General features: G+C 45.0%; 1 protein-coding gene across 8 annotated transcripts in view; it reads right to left on the bottom strand.

The window, feature by feature from the left end:
• Positions 1-16,287: 16,287 nt before the first annotated feature.
• Positions 16,288-20,400, bottom strand: part of TPX2 (TPX2 microtubule nucleation factor) — a 54,022-nt gene continuing 49,909 nt past the window's right edge. For 7 of the 8 annotated variants that reach the window (XM_055435125.2, XM_055435099.2, XM_088843879.1 and 4 more), the window contains exons 16-18: positions 19,459-19,570; positions 18,676-18,863; positions 16,288-16,796 (exon numbers count right to left, since the gene is read on the bottom strand). In XM_055435125.2, coding sequence (XP_055291100.2) covers positions 16,686-16,796; positions 18,676-18,863; positions 19,459-19,570 — 411 coding nt within the window. In that variant the 3' untranslated portion in view covers positions 16,288-16,685. The remainder of the gene's footprint in view (positions 16,797-18,675; positions 18,864-19,458; positions 19,571-20,400) is intronic. The other variant, XM_055435133.2, reaches the window with a different exon arrangement.

Consider the following 20,400-nt stretch of genomic DNA (forward strand, 5'->3'; position numbering starts at 1 on the left):
AGGGGCCATGCAACTCGGACTGCCACCACCTGTCACTCTTGGCCCCCATTCAGAGGACACGGCATTCTTCCCGTGGACCGACCAGGGGAAGAGTGGTGTTGGAACAGGCAGGAAGAGAAAGCAGGAGGGGGCACCTGGGGCCCTGGGGGAGCAGCCTTCTCCCAGACCTTGCCTGGTATCTCTCACTTGGGACAAGATAGATGAGGGAGCTCTCAGACAGGGCTGAAGGGCAAGACTATGCTCAGGCCAGGCTCCAGCTCTGCCAACATCTCCTGGGGTTCCCTGGAGCCTGGTTGGAACCACACAGGCCCAGGCATAGTCACCCTGACCCCAGCGCCCAGCTCTGTATCCACAAGCCCTGTGCCTGGCCTCCAGACCAGCATGGAGCATCTTTGAGTTAGAAAAGATCTCGGGGGCACTTGTTCAACTTGCCTATGGGCCTGAAAGCCGTTTCTTTTGAAAATGTCTTTTTCCTGGGCTCCTGGGGAGATGCATGCTGTCCCAAGCAGCTGTGAGAGATAGTCAGTGTTTTTGCTCCCCTCAGCTGATGCAGCCCTTTCCAATGGCCCACTGGAAAATGGTGAGGGGGCTGGCTGGTGGAGAGTCTTTTCCAAGGACCCTCCACCACAGTGGTGACCCAGGGGCCACTCCAGCCCAAAGTGTTCAAGCAGAGATGGGATGCGGAGAGGTATGACCCAAAGGGCCTTCCATCACCCAGGCGTTGTGCCCAGAGCTTCTCTGCAGGCCACCTTGAGAACTAGCCCCAAGCTGAGTGTGTTGGAAATTGTTCTGGAGTAGATTCAGGACTGGGTTCAGGTCCTGACTGTGTGACCCATCCAGTCACTCCAACCCCACTCCAGGGCCCAGCTCCTCCAATGATCAAATAGAGGAAGCAGCTCGTGCCCTCCACTGAGACAGGGAAGGGGGAAATGGCTTGAGAATACAGCCCGTCTGGACAATAGGAAATTGTGTAGCTGTAAAAAAGATGGAAGAAGCTGTGAATGAACTGACAGGAAGCAATCTACAAAATGAGGGACAAAAAGCAATGTGCAGAACAGCATGTAGAGGGTGCTATCATTTGCACAAAAGGGGGTAAAATTTACAATAGTGAACATAACATATCTAATATATACAATTTCCCTTTACAGGCATGAAGTTTTCTTTGACTGGCTAAGAAACTGGGAGCCAGAGGTGGGAGAAAGATGTCACTGCATACTCTTCTACTTTTTTATTTGAACCTAAAATTATGTGAACAGATTACTATTCAGAATGAATGATGTTTTCTCAGGTGAGAAAATGTTGGGGTTGTCAGTCCAAGGCTAACAAACACCAGAGTTGGAGCCCCTTCCCCAACTTGCTGCCTTGTATTCAGCCTGTCCTCCTCTTCTGATCTGGCCTCCCCGCTTCCATTTCTCTCCTTCCTAGCTGACAGCCTGCCTTTTCTAGGAAGCAAAAATACTAGCAGCTATACAGTACTCGCCACGTGCGTTGGCCCTTGGTCCAAGTGCTCCTGTGTAGGTTCCCTCATGTGATCTTCGGAACAACCCAGTGAGGTAGGTGCCATTACAGATGGTGGAATTGAAGCTCTGAGAAGTTAAGCAGCTGACCCGGAGCCATTGGGCTTGGAGGGGGCCAAGCTGGGATCTGAACCCAGGCTCCCTGAAAAGATGGGAGCTCCCATTTTTTGAGTGCCTCCTATTAGCTTTATCCATACTGTCTTAAAACATCACCTTGATAATAACTCTGTGAAGGATCTCAACCTGTCTTCTAGGTGAAGATGGCAGAATCCAAAGAGTAACTTGCCAAAAGTCACTCTTCCAGGAAGGGAGCTGGGCCAGAAGTGTGCTTCTTTATGGCTCAGAGTTCTCTTTCTTGCCTAAAGTTTCCCAGACTATGTCTCACCCTGGCTCCTTGCCGGGTACCAGTTTTATGGGCCTCCTAACATTCTGAAGGTTGAAACCTTGTCTGTGTCTATAATATGGACCCCTGGCCCTCTATTTGGTTGTCCCCACATCATGTTCTGGTTTAGCTCGAAATGTTGGACTCCCTCCTCTGGTTCCTTCAGTTCCAGGCTGATCCCACCAGTGACACTGTCCGAGAGCCCCTCGAGGGCAGGGGCTGTATGATGCTCACACATGTCCCTGTCACAAAGTGCACTGCCAATCAGTGCCTGATGAGGAACTGAGTCCAAGGCTCTGGACCATGTTCGTGGGATTACTTTATCATGATGGCCCTTGCTGATGTCTTCTCGTTATTATTGTGGTTATCAGTGCTGATCGTTTATTGAGTGAGTGCCCATGAAGGGCCACTAAGGGCTCTGCCAGGGGCTTTGCTCAGTTTGTTGGTTCTTCACAGGGGACTCTAGGGGCCAAGTGCTAGACTCTCTTAATGATGCGGAAACTGATGCTGAGAGAGGGTAAGAGGTTTGTCCCTAGAGTCACACAGCTATTGAATAACTTCGAATCACCCAGATTCACATCCACAGCCACCTTTTGAGACCAAAATCCAGGCTGGGACAACATAAGGGGCTTTCATTGCTACATTTGTTGCTGTTATGATTCCCAAATAATAACTCTTACCAAGTGGGCCAGGCCCTGTCCTCATTCTATCCTTACCACAGTCCTGCTGAGCAGTGACTGAGGAGGTTGGGCAGTGACGCTCTCAGATTAATGACTGTAAATCTTGGGCAAATGCCTTCTCTTGTCTTTCATTTATAGGACAAGCCCCTTCATCACAGGGGAAGTCCGTACATAAAGCATTAGAACAGTGCATGGGTAGTTGAGTGCTATATAAACATCAGCTGTTTCATCCCCACTTCACAGATTTGACAGGAAAACTGAGTCACAGGGCAAAGTCGCAGAGTTGGGTTTGAACCACCTAACACAATGCCCAACTCATAACTACTCTGTCCCATTGCTTCTCTCCCAGGGACGGCTGGGAGCATTTAGCGAGCATGTGGATGCAGAGTGGTTGGCCCAGTGCCTGCCGCACTGTGGGGTCTCCATCACATGGACACCCCAGGTGGAGGCTCATCTGTCCCTGCAGGGTTCTCCACACTCGCTCCTACTGAGACGAGAGCCTGGCCTGCTTCTGGATCCACAGGGTTGCCTGCAGCTCGCTCGCCCGTCCACCCGCCGGGGCTGAGCTCAGCTTAGCCAGCTGCTCCCTGGGAGGCACAGGGGTGGGGCATGGGGAAACCTACTCCACCTGCCTGGGGGCTGCCAGAGCCCCTGCCCACCCTTAAGAAGGGGCTTTCCCACCCTGCACCAGCTGTGCAGCCACGCCGCCCCCCGCCCCCGCCTCTACAGCGGCTGGACAGGAAGTGGGGCAATGCCAGGGCCAATTAAACCCGCCAGGGGAATTAAGGTCAGGAGGATGCAATTATGCCTGTTGGATTTAACAAGGCCAGAGAGAAGGTTTCTCCAGCCAGAGTTCACGGCTTCTTAGGCCTCTTGCCCTGGAAGGCTCTGCATTCCAGAAGTCTGGGCTCCCAGGCTCAACCATCCCTGGGAGAATTCCTTGGGCGTGGAGGGGTTAACTCCACTTGGGCACTGCTTCCCTGGCTCCTGGAGGAAACAGATTTAGCCAAGAGGCTTTAAAAGGATCGGCTCAGAGGAGACATTTCCCAGCCTGACCCTCTGCCTGCTCGGCTGTGATGGAAAATCCAGGGAGTTGAGCAACGACCTTTCTGACTCCAAAGAGCGCAGCCAACTCTCCTCACTACTTTCCCTCCAGTCCTGATATGGGAGCAACTAAGGGCTGTTTTCTTCTGCCCTCTCCCATCTTGGGTCCCTAAGCCTGGGGCTTTGGCAGTACCTCTCAGCCCCTGGGACAGTCCTGGTAAGGCTGCTGTCCTTACAGCAGACCCAGTCCTTTCCTCCAAGGAGGGTAAGCAGAGATCTATGGACATTCTGTGTGACCAGCTAGATGTAGATTTCTCTGGAAGTTTAAATGACACTCCCTGTTCAACCCAGAACTGTAGACTTTTATTGCCAAGATTATTACTAAGTGCTCTATGCTGTGAGTGTTAGTCACTCAGTCCTGTCAGACTCTTTGAGACCCCATGGACCTTAGCCCTGCAGGCTCCTTTGTCCTAGGATACTCCAGGGCAAGAATACTGGAGTGGGTTGTCATGCCCTCCTCCAGGGGATCTTCCTGACCCAGAAATGGAATCCAGGTCTCCTGCATTGTAGGCAGATTCTTTACCGTCTGAGCTACCAGGGAAGCTCTACTCTGTGGCAAGAACTAAACTGGTCATTTTGGGGACACAGAAATGAAAGTGAGGAAAAACCCCTGAATCACCACATAATACATTTTTGGGGAAAACAAAGACTGCAAAATTCTTCATGAAGTGGGTTCTTTTTGTTGCTAAAAATATTTGTAGAGAAAATGTCTGGGGGGATATGTATGCATATACGCATATATACATGCAGGTGTGGGAGGAGAGATTATTTTTATGCTTTGGATTTTCAGACATTTTTGAAATGACTATTTGTCATTAGGCAATAAATAATTCAAGATATCAATATACAGATTTCTACAATTCAAGACAGAAAATGGTTAGAGCTACACATGAGATATGAAGCACCGTGGGGTCTCAGAGGTAAAGTTTTTGGGACTTCTCAGATGAAGGTATGGCTGTGGCAGGCTTTCTCAGTGCCTGCTGCTGCTGCGTCACTTCAGTCGTGTCCGACTCTGTGTGACCCCATAGACGGAAGCCTACCAGGCTCCCCCGTCCCTGGGATTCTCCAGGCAAGAACACTGGAGTGGGTTGCCATTTCCTTCTCCGATGTGTGAAAGTGAAAAGTGAAAGTGAAGTCGCTCAGTCGTGTCCGACCCATAGCAACCCCACCGACTGCAGCCTACCAGGCTCCTCCATCCATGGGATTTTCTAGGCAAGAGTACTGGAGTGGCTCGCCATTGCCTTCTCTGTTCTCAGTGCCTAGGCCCCAGAATTTGTTTAAAATGAAGCCTCCTTCAAATGGGGCCCCAGGAATCTGTCTTTATAACCAGCATTTCAGGGGGCATTCATGCACTCCCGAAATTTGAGAACCCACGAGTCAGAGGGCCAACTCTGAGGCAGTCCTGAGGTAGTCGGCAGGGTACTCCCAGGACACACAACCTTCTAGCCTGGGCTGTATTCTCAACCCTGATGTGCATGGGAAAGTCTGGAGAACTTTCATGACTTCTAAAGCCCCTCTTGAGCTCAAACCACATTTGGAGGTGGGACTCAGTGTTATTTTTCAAACCTGCCTAGAAGATTCCGATGTGCTGTCAGAGTTAAAAACCACTGCTTTGAGGCTCTCCCAGGGCAAGAACTTCACCTGTTTCCCTGGAGCGCTCCCACAAGCTAGGGTCTCGCAGTGCACACGGCAGGTGTTCCCTTCTGACTTGTATTGACTGCATGCACTGCCCCAGTACCTGGGGTTCTAGGGATCAGGTGCCAGCTCAGAACAGACCAGGGCCATGTCAGTCAACCTTATATCCCAAGGACTCCGTACAAAGAGTGCTTCTGTTGTTAATAATAATAGCCCCTAATATTTATTGTGCATTTACCCTGTGCCAGACGCAGATATGAACTCCTCTAATCTTCATGGTAACGTTCAGTTCAGTTCAGTCACTCAGTCGTGTCCGACTCTCCGCAACCCCATGAATCACAGCACACCAGGCCTCCCTGTCCATCACCAACTCCCGGAGTACACTCAAACTCATGTCCACAGAGTCGGTGATGCCATCCAGCCATCTCATTCTCAGTCGTCCCCTTCTCCTCCCGCCCCCAACCTTTCCCAGCATCAGAGTCTTTTCCAGTGAGTCAACTCGTCGCATGAGGTGGCCAAAGTATTGCAGTTTCAGCTTTAGCATCAGTCCTTCCAATGAACACCCAGGATTGATCTCCTTTAGAATGGACTGGTTGGATCTCCTTGCAGTACAAGGGACTCTCAAGAGTCTTCTCCAACACCACAGTTCAAAAGCATCAATTCTTTGGCGATCAGCTTTCTTCACAGTCCAACTCTCACATCCATACATGACCACGGGAAAAACCATTGCCTTGACTAGACGGACCTTGGTTGGCAAAGTAATGTCTCTGCTTTTTAATATACTATCAAGGTTGGTCATAACTTTCCTTCCAAGGAGCAAGCGTCTTTTAATTTCATGGCTGCAATCAGCATCTGCAGTGATTTTGGAGCCCCAAAAAATAAAGTCTGACACTGTTTCCACTGTTTCCCCCATCTATTTCCCATGAAGTGATGGGACCAGATGCCATGATCTTTGTTTTCTGAATATTGAGCTTCAAGCCAACCTTTTCACTCTCCTCTTTCACTTTCATCAAGAGGCTTTTGAGTTCCTCTTCACTTTCTGCCATAAGGGTAGTGTCATCTGCATATCTGAGGTTATTGATATTTCTCCCAGCAATCTTGATTCCAGCTTGTGATTCTTCCAGCCCAGAGTTCCTCTTGATGTATTCTGCATATAAGTTAAATAAGCAGGGTGACAATATACAACCTTGACGTACACCTTTTCCTATTTGGAACCAGTCTGTTGTTCCATGTCCAGTTCTAACTGTTGCTTCCTGACCTGCATATAGGTTTCTCAAGAGGCAGGTCAGGTGGTCTGGGATTCCCATCTCTTTTAGAATGTTCCACAGTTTATTGTGATCGACACAGTCAAAGGCTTTGGCATAGTCTATGAAGCAGAAATAGATGTTTTTCTGGAACTCTCTTGCTTTCTCCATGATCCAGCGGATGTTGGCAATTTGATCTCTGGTGCCTCTGCCTTTTCTAAAACCTGCTTGAACATCTGGGACTTCACGGTTTACATACTGCTGAAGCCTGGCTTGGAGAATTTTGAGCATGACTGTACTAGCATGTGAGATGAGTGCAATTGTGCGGTAGTTTGAGCATTCTTTAGCATTGCCTTTCTTTGGGATTGGAATGAAGACTGACCTCTTCCAGTCCTGTGGCCAGTGCTGAGTTTTCCAAATCTGCTGGCATATTGAGTGCAGCACTTTCACAGCATCATCTTTCAAGACTTGAAATAGCTCAACTGGAATTCCATCTCCTCCACTAGCTTTGTTAGTGTTTCATGGTAACGTTACGAGGTAGATACTGTTATCAGTCCTATTTCCAAGAGGAAACTGAGTCACAGCGGAGTGACTTGCCCGAGGTTTCAGATGTGGGATTCCACTGGGACTGGAATTCAAACCCAAACCATCCGCTCACAGCCCTCACTCATCACTGTTCCACACCACCAAGTAAACGCCTGCTGAACAATGCATTTGCGGGCGAGTGCAGAGTCCTTATGTCACAACTTGGTGGCTGCGGGGCCTGACATTCAGTAGGTGCTCTGTGAATGTTGAAGTATAAATGCTCCGACTCTGGTAGGGCCCTGGGACGATGAGAAACCAAGAACAGCCCCTCTTTCATGCTTTTTCCCTCTCGCCCATCCCAGCCCAGCTTCTCTACAGCACAAACAGCAAAGCCAAAAATAGCCATCTAATGACGTCAGAGGAACAAGGTCATCTGAAAACTGCCCACGGCCACTGGATACCTCCCTATAGGATCATGTAGCAGGAGGGTACCCCAGGCTGGTGCAGCTGTTCCAAGAACAGGAAATGTCCCAGGAGCAGACTTGGAAGCACTGCCTTCCAAAGGCAGGGCCTGTGGGGGCGGGGGCACAAACACACACACAGAAAGAAGCAAGACTCAAGGGCAGGGTGCAGACCCTGGAGAGGAGAGGAATTGAAGTTTATCTGCAGTTGGAGTCATTCCTGGCGCACGATCCCAGGAAATGGCTCCAAAAGCGGGGAATGTATGTTCTGTCCTGGTGCGCCGGTTGGCTTCCTGGCCTACCCCTGAGCTATTTATAACTCTCCAGGCCGTCTGCTGAACTGGGTTACCACATGAGCCAGAGGGTGCGTGACGAGCTCTGAGAGGCTGCTGGGAGAAGAGGGTCCCATCTGGGACGGTACTGGGTGTTTCAAATAAAGGATGAGGAGTGGGCCAGGACAAAGCACCTTCTGGCTGCACTTACTTGGCACTTTGACCACACTGGCTATCATTCAGGTCTGCTGAGGCCTGTGACTTAACTGACCGGCAGCTACCGCATCCCGGACAGGAACGCAAGCATCCGGCTTGGTCCGAGGAGACGCCTGCTGGGTGAAACTGAGGAGAGAGAACCCTGCCTGCTCCCAGCCTCTGGGAAGCACAGCAGGAGGTTCCCACAAGCAACATCAAGAGTTCAGTGAGGGCTTCAGCCCACAAGCTTGCTCCAAAGTCCTTAGTTGCTGGCCATGGTGGGTGACAGAAACAATCTCTTCTTCACCCATGGGGCTCTTTGATCAAGTGTCACTTGGGTCCCAAAAGAGCTAGGCCCTGTCCTCCAGGAGCTCCTAAAAATGTCCATCCATCCTCTCATGGGATGTAACTGGTGTGGCGCAAAGGGCACCTGAGGGCACAGACCTGGGTCCAAACTCTGACGCTGCCACTCACCAGCAGTGTGACTTTGGGAAAGTAACTTAAACTCGCAGCCTCAGTTTTCCTCATCTGTCTTATGACTTGTTGGAAGGACATATGGAAAAGCATTCTTACTTCCATCTTTATTCCGGTAATGGAGCCTTGGCTAAGGAGATAAACACTCAAACTCAGCAGCTCTCCTGGGTAACATGAACAGGCTGCACAAATGTGACTCTCCAGGGAGCTCAGAGGGGAGGCATGTTCCTGCTGTCCACATGGGCTCTAGGTTTGGCCTGGATACTGAGGGTCACAGGAGAGAATGGCTGCAGATTTCCTAACTCATGAGGATCACTGAGTTGGCAGTCCTGTTGTCCACTAGGACCACATCTCCTGACACAGTGGTCCCCACCCTTGGGGGTACCTCACAGCTCTTCGCAGGGCTTGTTAAAACACAGTGCTGGGCTCCATGTCCATAGTGTCTAATTCAGGGGGCTGGAGAATTTGCATTTCTAGTACCAGTGATGCTGATCTGCTGGTCTCCAGGCCAGCCTGAGGACCAGCACCCTAGAGAAAAGTCCCCAACTCTAGTGGCTGAGCTTTCAAGCCTGCCAATTCCTACCCGTTTTCCTGGGGCCGCTGAGTAGGAGTGTTTTGGTATGTGCGTGAGGAAGACACAAACACTAAGCCCCTGTGGTCAGCACAGCTAGGGAGATGAGCAAAAAGCTGTTTAGTGAAGGTGGGAAGATACTGACAACCCCTCCCAACTCCCACCTGCTATGCTGCTTCACATATTACTTTTCTATAATTGTAGTCACAAATTACGAGAGAAAATGGCTAATGTGCAAATAAGAGTCAAGGAGGCTACAGTGTAGACATCAACCTCCAGACCAGTGAGAATGAGATTCTACAAGCTCGACTAACTTCCTTGCCTCTCTTGCTTATGGCTGAGTAGCTGCTGGCCCTGTCCTGTCAGGCTGCTAGCTTTGGGTAAACTGTAGGGGCCTCTGGGGGCACATACTGACAATTAATACTGAATATACAACTTAAGCAAGGTTACACTGAATCACGCTGGCCAACATAGGGATGAATAAGTGCCCAATGTGCCAGTCACCATGACTGCCCAGAGTGCTTTCTGGTCATTTTCAAGCTAGGAGCAAATTCTCATTCATGGAGCCAGAGAAAAGGTCCTTTCTAGAAACGCTGTTTTAAACTTCTAAGATGGGAGAATTGAGACCCACAAAATGCAAATAACATGCTCAAGGCCACAAAACCAGAAGCTGCTCTCCCAATCCCCAATCTAGGGTTCACTCCACTAAACAATTTTGTACTCCTCCAGAACTCTGTGACAATTAACTCAAATCCATCCAAGGTACCTTTGATCACAAACATTATAAAAACCAAATTGCAGCAGAGAGAAATAGAAGAGCAGCAAGGCAAGGTGATATACTTCAACTGCCTCTAACAATTAAAGCAGCTTACATCTTGGAAAAGCCAAGGATGGGAGGGACTTCCTTGCTGTAGTCTGTTAGAATTCATTGAGCATTCTGTGCTGTCTCTAACCAGTTCCAAGGTCAAGAGAAACATCAGAAAATATGTGTGTGTGTCAGAGGACATTATTCAGAGATTAGTCCCCTGGAGTGATCTGGGCTAGATTTCCGCTTCCAGAACAACCCTTGGAAAGTCCTCAACGAGTTAGTGCACTGGTCTCCAACATACTGCACTGAAGTTCAAATGGAAATCTAGGGGCAGGGAGCTCGCTAGAAAAGCCCTCTTGCAGTGTGACTGAGCAGCTGACTATAGAAAAATATAAATGTGAAAGCTGGGCTAATGTGATTAAAACAAATTGCCTAGGGAAAAAAATCTGAAAATATTCAAGCTGGGAAGAACCTTATTTTTCTTTCTAATTCAATCTCTTTGACGATATGGAAACTGAAGTGATGTGGAAACTGAGGTCCAGAAAAGCAGAGTGCCTTTTTAAAGGTCACCCAGTGTGCCTGTGCCAGAAGAGAGATTATATTCCCTGCCTCTACTCTTCCCAAAAGACACCATCATAGCCCAGCTAGTTAAGAAAGACAAAGGCGCTCCTAAGACAAATCTCAACAGCTTTGAGATAATCTACTGGGTAAATCTGTCTTAAGACACAGAGTTCCAAAACTTTAAAATAGCGTAACTAGAATTCTCTTGAGAAAGGCTTTGCTAAGGGCCAATAAACTTTCACTGGGCACCAGTGCCAGTATCACTGACATGTCAGCCAAAAGGAGCTTTCCAATTTGCAAATGTGTATGCCAGAATGATGTCATTAACTATGCTTTTGGGAGGGACTTACGTTTCCTTTGAACATTTTAATTACAAAGACTGACTAAGTGGTTTGAAACAGCCATTTAAATTTTAGAGACAGATATAATACATTAGGGGGACAAAGAAATCTGTCTTATAAATAGCCTAGAAAAATATTTTACAAACATTTTCAATGGGGAGAAGTAAACTCAAGACAATGGAACAGCACGCTGCTATTACAATTGGTATTTATAGAGTATGCAGTAATACAGGAAAAATATTTGAGTTATCACTCTGAAAAAAAAATCAGAATACAAAAAATACATATAAACAGAAAACCACTACAAGGTAGGAAAAAAATTTTGTAAGAGAAGATTATACATAGAAACACCGATGTTCAACATGGGTGACGGGACCACAGATTTTTTTCTCCTGCCGTTACCAGGTATTTTCTGAATTGTATATAATTAACAATAAATCTTTTTAAAAACAAAAACACTGCAAAATCCAGCTGAGATTTTTGCATAGAGAAAATTCGAAGAGTATGTAAGAGAGTATGCTGGAACACTGTGAGTGGAGTATGTCATTGTCAGGTCAGACTTTTCATCACTCCTTACCAGCAAACTTGATAACACTGCCCCAAAATGCTTTTCAAATAACAATTTATAACCACTGACTATATAATATTTGACCCACTGAAAAACACCTACCTTGGCTCCTGAAAGAAGCCCTGAGAATACTGTGTGTGCGCGCTTAGTCACTTAGCCGTGTCCAACTCGTGTGACCCCTAGATTGTAGCCTGCCAGGCTTCTCTCTCCATGGAATTCTCCAGGCAAAAATACTGGAGTGGGTTGCCATTTCCTTCTCCAGAGTACTACTGGTGCTGAAACAAGCTGATGAACAATTCTTAACCCATTCACACACCTGCCTGTGAGGTTCTGGGATACTAGTCCCATAACTACTTGGGTTTTGGCAGATCAGAAAGGCCAAATTTTTATTTCCCTTCTGTTTAATGAAATTTTAAGAAAAAGAAAGAAGGTAATTGATGCCCTCAGGCTATGCTTAATCTGGCATAATAATTCCTGATAAAACCTAGGATTTTCCTAAGCCCCTCCAACCATGTTTTCCTGGAGTATGTTAGCATTTGTCAAGCCCTTTCAAGAAGCCGATACCTTCAGCATGAAAGAGTCATGTTGTGACCAGAGCCCTGCCTCTTATTCTCTTGCAAGAAAGAGAATAGCAAACAGCATCAGTCATTGTTTTTGATGTCAGCATTCTTCACCACAGCACTAGAGAATCGAATGGGTATGCAGGAAGACAAAAACAAGGAAAAGGTATGTCCCCAGGCTTCTTTTTTGTAGCAACTACACAGGCTTCGGTTGAATTACAAATTGTCCTGGAATTCTTGGCATTGAAGCAAACATGTCAGCTCCCTGGTTACGCCTTTGTCACTGCTCAAAGTACCACACACTTTAACCTTCCTGCTCTTTCCATAGGCCTGGGTTTGTCCTGTATCCAGGAAACTTTATATGTTGTCTAAACTCAGCATCCCAGCAGGCTGCAAGGCAGATTCAGAATGCTGGCCAGTTTCTACCTGGATCCACACCACCAAGTTGTTACTCAGCCTGCCTGTGCAGAAACAGGAGCCCAGCCACGTGGCTGACAGCTTTTTTAACTGCTACTCTCAGCAATGAGGAACTTCCCCAGCAGGCAAGATTCAGAAGGGAACTGAAAAGGAAGCATATCAAGATTTACCGGAGAGGATACACAGATTTAACCAGATACTCAGGCCAATGAGCCCTCAAGGTTTCAGTAAAGCCAAGAAGAGCTAAAAGGCCAGGTGCTGCTGACCTGACCTCATGTCAGGGACATCACACAGAACTAGACCCCACTCCAGGTCTGCCTCCACATCACACTAGATTCTCCTAAGAAGATTCATACTTTCGCCAGAGAGAAAGCTAGCACAATGCCCAAGGTAGCACCTGAGTCACATCATCCAGTGCAAAATACATATGAAAAGAGCAAGGTGCAGAGTGTACATTATGACACTATGTGTGGAAAAAATAAGAGAGAGCAGGTAGGAATACATGCATGCTGAAGCCATCTGTGCAAGGAAACAAACCTGGAGCACCAACTGTACCTGGAATGGGCAACTAAACATCTTTGCAGCTTTCGAATTTTGAATAATGTGACATATAACCTTCAAAGAATAAATTAAAGGCAAATGCATAATGCTATCATCTTATTAAAAAAATGCTCTGTGACTCTGTGTGTATATAAAAAACATTCTGGAAGAATACACAACTGTTAATAATGGTTAACTCTTGGGGAATGGGAGCAGGGACAATAAGGTAGACTTTCATGTTTTATACAGTTTGTACTATTTTGTTTCCAAAAGGCAGTAGTCAGCCCTCTGTATCTACAGGTTCCATATCTGCAGATTCAACCAATCACAGATAAAAAATTAAAAAAAAAAAAATTTCCAGAAGTTCCAGAAAACAAAACTTGAATTTGCTGTACAGGGACAACTTTTTCCATACCATTCACACTGTATTAGGTACTGTAAGTGATCTAGAGATGACTTCAAGTACATGGGAGGATGTACACAGGTTACACTCATTTCATATGAGACTTGAGCATCTGTGGATTTTGGTATCCACAGGTCCTGGAACCAATCCCTGTGGATACTGAGGGATGACTGTACTACTTTCATAATTTTTACTTAAAAAGAGACATCTTTAAGAACAGCAATCTCACCTCAAACGAGAATTTCTAAATTCCTGCAGCAATTTTTCTGTCTCCTGTTACGCAGTCGCATCCTATCTTGTATGACAACTATTTGTGTACAAGACTTATCTCCATTAAATGCTGGAGCAAAATGCCACTGCAGCCTGTCTACCACTTAAGCTCCACTTTCCAAGGACAAAATTCTGTGGAAAAGAACTGGTAAGGAATGAAAGAACAGTAGTCAAAATGGCAATAAAGCAATTACACAAGAACAAAATGACAAAATTAAGAGTGAACAATAATTTTGTATTAATTAGCGTAAAACTACTAGCAATGGGGAACCATGACCAAGGCAAAACAACACTGAAAACAAGAGTCCTTCCCAGGAAGTGTGGGAATTCCAATAATTTGCATGTACACATGTGCTAGGAGTTTTACAAAATTACCAACCCAAGTATGGCCACCAGATTTCTCAGCAGAATTCAGTAAATTCCTATTAGAGGTCCAGTTGTTTAGGAAAATACCAGGGTAGCTTGAGTATTAAAAGAGAAACTCCCTCTTGGACAAGTCCTGAAGGATAAAATAGAACCTGAATTTCTCTGTAAAATAAAAGCAGTTTGATTTCCAGAGAAAATGGGAGGCTTTACTAGAGAAATGAAGGTCACGTGAGGTGGTCCAAAAGAAAGGATTCTAGACGGACTGTAGATAGAGAGCCATCCAGAAATTCTGGGAAGCAAGGGCATCTTAATTTGAAAAGCTATTTGCTCTGAAGTAATATAATCCCTCCTTGTTGTCTCTAAGAGACTGTCACACATTACCACCCTGATGTGGGTATGTCCAGAGAGGGTAATCCAGGCTGGAGCAAACGGGGTGAAAAATCCCATAGGTCCACAATTCTTGATAACACTCTACAATTCTCAACTTGAGGGCCAGATTTATTCTTCTATCTGAAACAATAAATGGACAAAATGTATGAAAAAATGATTTTAGGTGGTACTATATGAATGATAGCGAACTGTTAAGAGAACTGCTGATACACGGGAAGGAGAAAAGTCGAAAAGGACAAACACGGAGAGGGGATCAACATATGAATAGGGGCAGAAAAACCAGAGAGGTGACAAGAAACAAATGAAAGTCCTCCTCACCCCCTGAGAATCCACAAGAGATACAAAGACTGGAGTAGAACTGGATTTTTCACAGCACAAGACCTGGAGAACTCTCTCTGTTTGAGGCTGATACCTGAATGCCCTTCTCTACCCTCTCTCCCTCTCTGTGTCCAATCAGTCAGCAAGTCTTGTCAGTTACAGCTTCAAAATCCATTCAGAATCCAACCATTTCTCATCACCTCCACTGCTACCACTCTAGCCCAAGCCACTACCAGTTCTCACCTGGACAACAGCAAGAATCTCCTCTCCTTCCTGTTTCCAATCTCACACGCCCCCCAAATCCCCATCTCAGTCTATTTTCCACACAGTAGTCAGTAAGAGAAACATTTATCACCTGACAGAAGAGGACAGTTACTTGTTTATTGTCTGTCTCCCTTCTAAAGGTAACCTCCATAAAGTCAAGGTCTTCTATTTCTGTTCATTGCTTATATGCCCAGAGACTAGAACAATGCCAATATATATATAACTAGCACCAAATCAATCTTTCGTAAATGACTACACAAGTTGTTATGGAACTATACACCACCTATCTCTAGGAAATGAGCAAAAGAACTGTACTTTGTATCAGTCTGTGGGCCTTCAGGAGACCAAGGGATCTGCAAATCGCTTTGCTGCCCATCACTAAATCTGCAATGGACTGTAGATAATGCTCACCGAATGAATAAACAAAAGGAATATAAAATAGACCCAATATCATATATACTGCCTAGGACTGACTGGTCTCGGCAGAGTGTGGATACAACCTTTAACTCGTGGCACAGAAGTAAGACTGGTACAGAGTAAGTTCATAAATGATATCAAGTCTAAAAGAAAAGAAACTATTTCACAAGAATCTAGCAAATTCTGTGCCAACAGAATACAAGGACCACGGATAGGATTACCCTAATTTTTATCTTCAAGGAATAACATAATTTTAGTTATCTACATCTCTACTAGTTTGTAAACAAGTACAAGTAACTTAGTGGTTTACCTGTTCTACTAGAGATATATACATTAAGAAACATCTGGGAGGCAAAAAGAAGGAAATTATCATCCTTATTGGACGAGACCAGATGGTCAAGGAAAAAAGATTTCATAAGGAAGAGTTTACCAGATGAGAAAAAACACATTTGGAGAAGAAGGCACAGTCTGTTTTGAAGGAATAACAGGTTTCCAGAGTCATTCCTAGGAGGGAGTTAACAAACAATGGAAGGATTCTAACATACGACAGAAAAGAGCACTTTCCTTTAAGGACAAAGCCTATGCTTTTAAAAGCTCCTGGACTCTCCTCTCAAAGTAGCCACTTCCCCAATAAGATGTGACCTCTAAAGGGGCTCAACAGACGTAGAAACATCAAATAACAAAAAATCGGGGCTGGGGGGAGGGAGGGGAAAGACAAACTTTTATTCCAGTCCAGGTCACTGGAAGACTTAACACATGTACTGCTCAGCATTCCGTTATCACAGGCACCAACAAGGGAAGAATCTGCCTGAACAGCAGACCTGCCTGAAGCCGGCTGATGGCCACTGTGAGGTTCTAGTCAGTCAAGTCTCTTCCTCATCAGGCAGTTCATGAGGCTTCCCCACTCATAGTGATGGGCTCCTTAACTCTAAATTCATTTTGCAAGAGAAGAGCAAAGAATCTGACAAGAATCTGATGGTTCCATTTAATCCATGACTTAAATCTCTCAGTATTTAACTATGTTTATTTTATGATTAAAATAGAAAGAGAGAGATGGGATAAGGGCAATAGAAATTACACTGCGCTGATACAGAGGCTTAAATTCTAGTCAGAATTAAGGTCCATACTGAAGGTCAACCATCATACTGATGGTTCCAAGGAGTCTGGTTGAGACATACATGAGTTGAGTTTCATTATTAGCCACAATAATATAGGAAAACAACTCTCAATGAAATCGGGAGTCCACACTTGTCAGGCATGGTCAGGCATGCTCTGTAAGGCATGGGTAGGAAAAAGCCTGAAGAAATGGATTCTCTCTATGATCCTATGACAAAGGTGGCTCCTGGTTTGATGGAAAAAGCAGCTCAGGTTCCCAGATGGTGTCTGCAGCTCAAAGCCAAGTTTAGCAGTGGAATCGGGTAGAGAACTTGGGTGAGACAGGCACGGTCAGGGGCTGGTCACTGGACTTGACTTCCACACCCTGGTATCTTCGTATTGGATTTGCTTTGTGCACCTGCAGAGAAAAATGTAATTACCATTGATAAGGATGTTAGAGAACTTGGGTGTTTTCATTTTTCCTGAGAACATTTTTGTATAGTATTGCACATCCTAGTCACTAATTAAGAGAAAGGGGGAAAAGGCAACACAGTCTAGCAGCAAAGCATTAAAAGCTCTGGAGCCCAAGTAGATTTCATTTCTACTATTCTTTAAAGATTTTTTTTTTAATGTAGACCATTTTTAAAGTCTATTCAATTTGTTACAATGTTGCTTCTGTTTTTCATGCTCTGGTTTTTTGGCCATGAGGCATGCTGGATCTTAGCTGTCCAACTAGGAACTGAACCCTCACCCCCTGCACTGGAGGGCACTGGACCACCAGGGACGTCCCCCAAGTAGATTTCTATTCTGGTCTTGCTGGATTCCTCAGAGTGCACCTATCTCCAGTCTGACTGTTCAGTACTGGGGTATAATGGGGGTGTACTCAATTGCATAGGGGAGTTACACCTTAAGAATCTGCCAGAGTACAATCTTAAGCTTACTGAGTCTTAATATTCACCATAAGTATGGACTTTAAAGCAAACAAACAAGCAAACAAAAAACTAGGAAGTGTTGCTGGGAGAAGGCATGGTCCCATCTGTTCTTAATCCTGAATCAAACCAGATTACTAAAGAGCTCTACAATATGGATAAACACAAGAGGCAGGACTCAAGTGGTGAAGAAAAGTCGAAACACTTGAGGCTGGCTTTCTGAGTGCATCTGGACTGAGGATTATATATATGTATTTTTTCATCTAATCAGCAAATGGTAGCTTGGTTTGTCAAGAAACTATTCCCTTTAATAGTTTGTCCCTAGAGTCTTCCTTGGCACTGTCACCTCTACCAACAGCTATATCAACTGCTGGCTTAGCTATTTCAGACAGAATCTCAATAACTTATGTATTTCCACAGTCGTCCTTTTATTACACTTAGCATTTGAAGTTCCATCTAAAATATTCCTCATTAATGCAGTTCATGTGGCTTGCTACCGTCTTAGTGAAAGGGTCCTTAAGGTGAATTAAGCTTTCCTTTTGGATAACTAATATTTAATTTAAATCATTATCTAGTGATAGCATGGAACGTCACCTGGACTGATATGCACTAAAATACAGTTGCCACACAATTCCCATGCCCTTCCTTACCTATATATTCTAATTGTAGAACACACTGATTTCCTTATTATTCCTTAAGCCTTAAGGCAATAATAAAAATAAGTTAAAGAGTCCTGGGACTTCCTTGGTGGCACAGTGGATAGAAGTCCCCCTGCTAATGCAGGGGACACAGGTTCAATCCCTGGTCTGGGAAGATTCCACATGCCGTGGAGCACAACTACTGAGCCCAAGTGCTGCAGCTACTGAAGCCCATGGGCCTAGAGCCCATGCTCTGCAACAAGACAGGCCACCATAATGAGAAGCCTGCACATAGCAATGAAGATCCAGCACAACCGAAAACAATTCTTTTTAAAAGTCCTACAAATGTGTTATTGTGCACTGGCATAGCATGTGAAGTTCTCTTTAGGAAGAAATTCTGACTGAATCTAGGATCAAAGATAAATGTATTTTTTAAAATAACTCGTTTGTTTATATCTCTCGACCATGATAAGTTTTGCAACTGATAGGTTGGTTCCCATAAAGGGCCAAAATTATAAACCTAGGAGAACCATGGATCACAATATACACATCTTTAGCCTCGTTCACTTGTCAACTTTGTCACCACCCTTGGTTTGTGTGACTTCTCGGTTTCACTCATCTTCGATGCGTCCTTGGAGACCACCTTAGATCCCTTCTGGAACAAGGCAAGGCACAGATAAACAAAACAGATGCAATCATGGGTTAGTCAGCACTTAGGCTGCCCAGTTACCAGTTCTTTCCGTAGTCTGGCCAACTCTTCCTTCTGAAGCTCTTCCTCCTGCTGCCTGGCTTCCTCTAGTTGCTGGGCTTTCAGGGCCTCCACCTCAGCCATTCTTTTCTCCAGCTCCTGCCGCTCCTTGGCTCTCTTCTCTGTCGCCAGCTGAAAAGGTTCCTGAACTAGAGAACCAGAAAGGCCCTCTGAGTACAGAAACAGAGAGAATATTGGTGCACAAGCATGACTTGCGGAATCCTAGCCCTATAGACCCAGCAAGTGTACAGAGATGCATGGCAACAGAAAGGCGGAGCTCAAAGGAAGCCCAAGGGGTAGAAAGGTGAAGTATACCACATACAAAAAGTCCTCAAATTTTCAGGGTTGTAAGGACCCCTATAAATCATCTAATTAGGCAAGACCCATACAGATAGTAGCTTGCTCAAAACTACATAGTGACTGAGAGACACATTTAGGAGAAGAATCCCACTTTTCTAGAAATGCAGCTCAGTTCTTAAAGGAATCAAATGTTTTCTATCTAAGACTAGCTTTAGGGTGAAGTCCAGAAAGAAGTCCTGGCTCTTCCCTCATTTGCTACTCTCTGGGTTGGGAAGTAAAACTGTTGAAATGCCAGCTGCCTCCACCCAGGCACTATTCTGCTACATTCAACAAAGATCTAAGGAAGAAACGCCAGATCTCTGCACGCAAATGCTTCTGGTTGGCACAGCATTGTACTGACACAACTCAGTCCTAGGAAGTCTCACAATTCTTCCCCAATCCCTCAAGAACACATAAAATAACTACCGATAACAGATTTTTTCTCTCGCTTAGGAACAAAGGGCTCTTGGGAGATGACAGTGTTTGGACGAGCCTTGAAGCAAGCTGCTTCTTTCTGCTGTTTTAGTTCTTCGTCCAGCTGTAAGAAAGAAAATCTGTCAGACAAGCAACCACCAACTTTCCATAACTACCACCTCAATTACTCAAGTTCTAATGTTTCTGAACTGTTTCATCTATAAAGACAGCAGGTGATTATTAATCAATACCATGGGAACACAATGATCAAAATCCAGATTGTAAAACCTAAATAGGACAAATAATCCCATTTATTCAACATACAAAATGCACACAGAGCAGCCTATAGATGAAAAGGGATTTAGAGATTTATCAAACAGCTATAAAATATGGACATTTTCTCGATCCTGATTTGAACAATTCAACTGTTTTAAAAATGAGAGATAGGGGATACAGGAATGCTATTTGTCACTATTAAGAAATTACTGTTAGTCTTTTTCAGTGTGATAATAGCATTGGAGTTATGAAATTCTTTTAATCTTTATATTTTAAAGTTACACACTGAAGTATTTTTGGATAAAATGAGGTAGCACCTAAGATTTGCTTCAAAATAATCTTGTGTAGGCAGAAATATCCAGTATAGAGATGAGTAGGTAGAAAGTTAGATGAAGTAAGATTTTCCATGTTTTGAACACTAGAAAACAGGGTGACAGGTTCATGGAAGTTCATTATACTATTCTTTCTTTTATATACGTCTGAAAAACTTAAAAAATCTTTTTATTATAGAAAATACCCCCCACATTCTATGTCATGATTATTTTCAAACAACAGCCCTAGGTTCTCCTAGAGAACAGTGCCAACAAGGGGCCTAGATTTAGTAACTTCATCAATCATATCTCTTGGGCTTCAAAAGGGGAGACTTTCTACAAAGATCAAGCCAGAGCCCCTTCTGGA

Source organism: Moschus berezovskii, chromosome 15 (assembly GCF_049115385.1).
Source record: "Moschus berezovskii isolate FMDL1 chromosome 15, NW_MosBer_1.0, whole genome shotgun sequence".
Lineage (NCBI taxonomy): Eukaryota > Metazoa > Chordata > Mammalia > Artiodactyla > Moschidae > Moschus > Moschus berezovskii.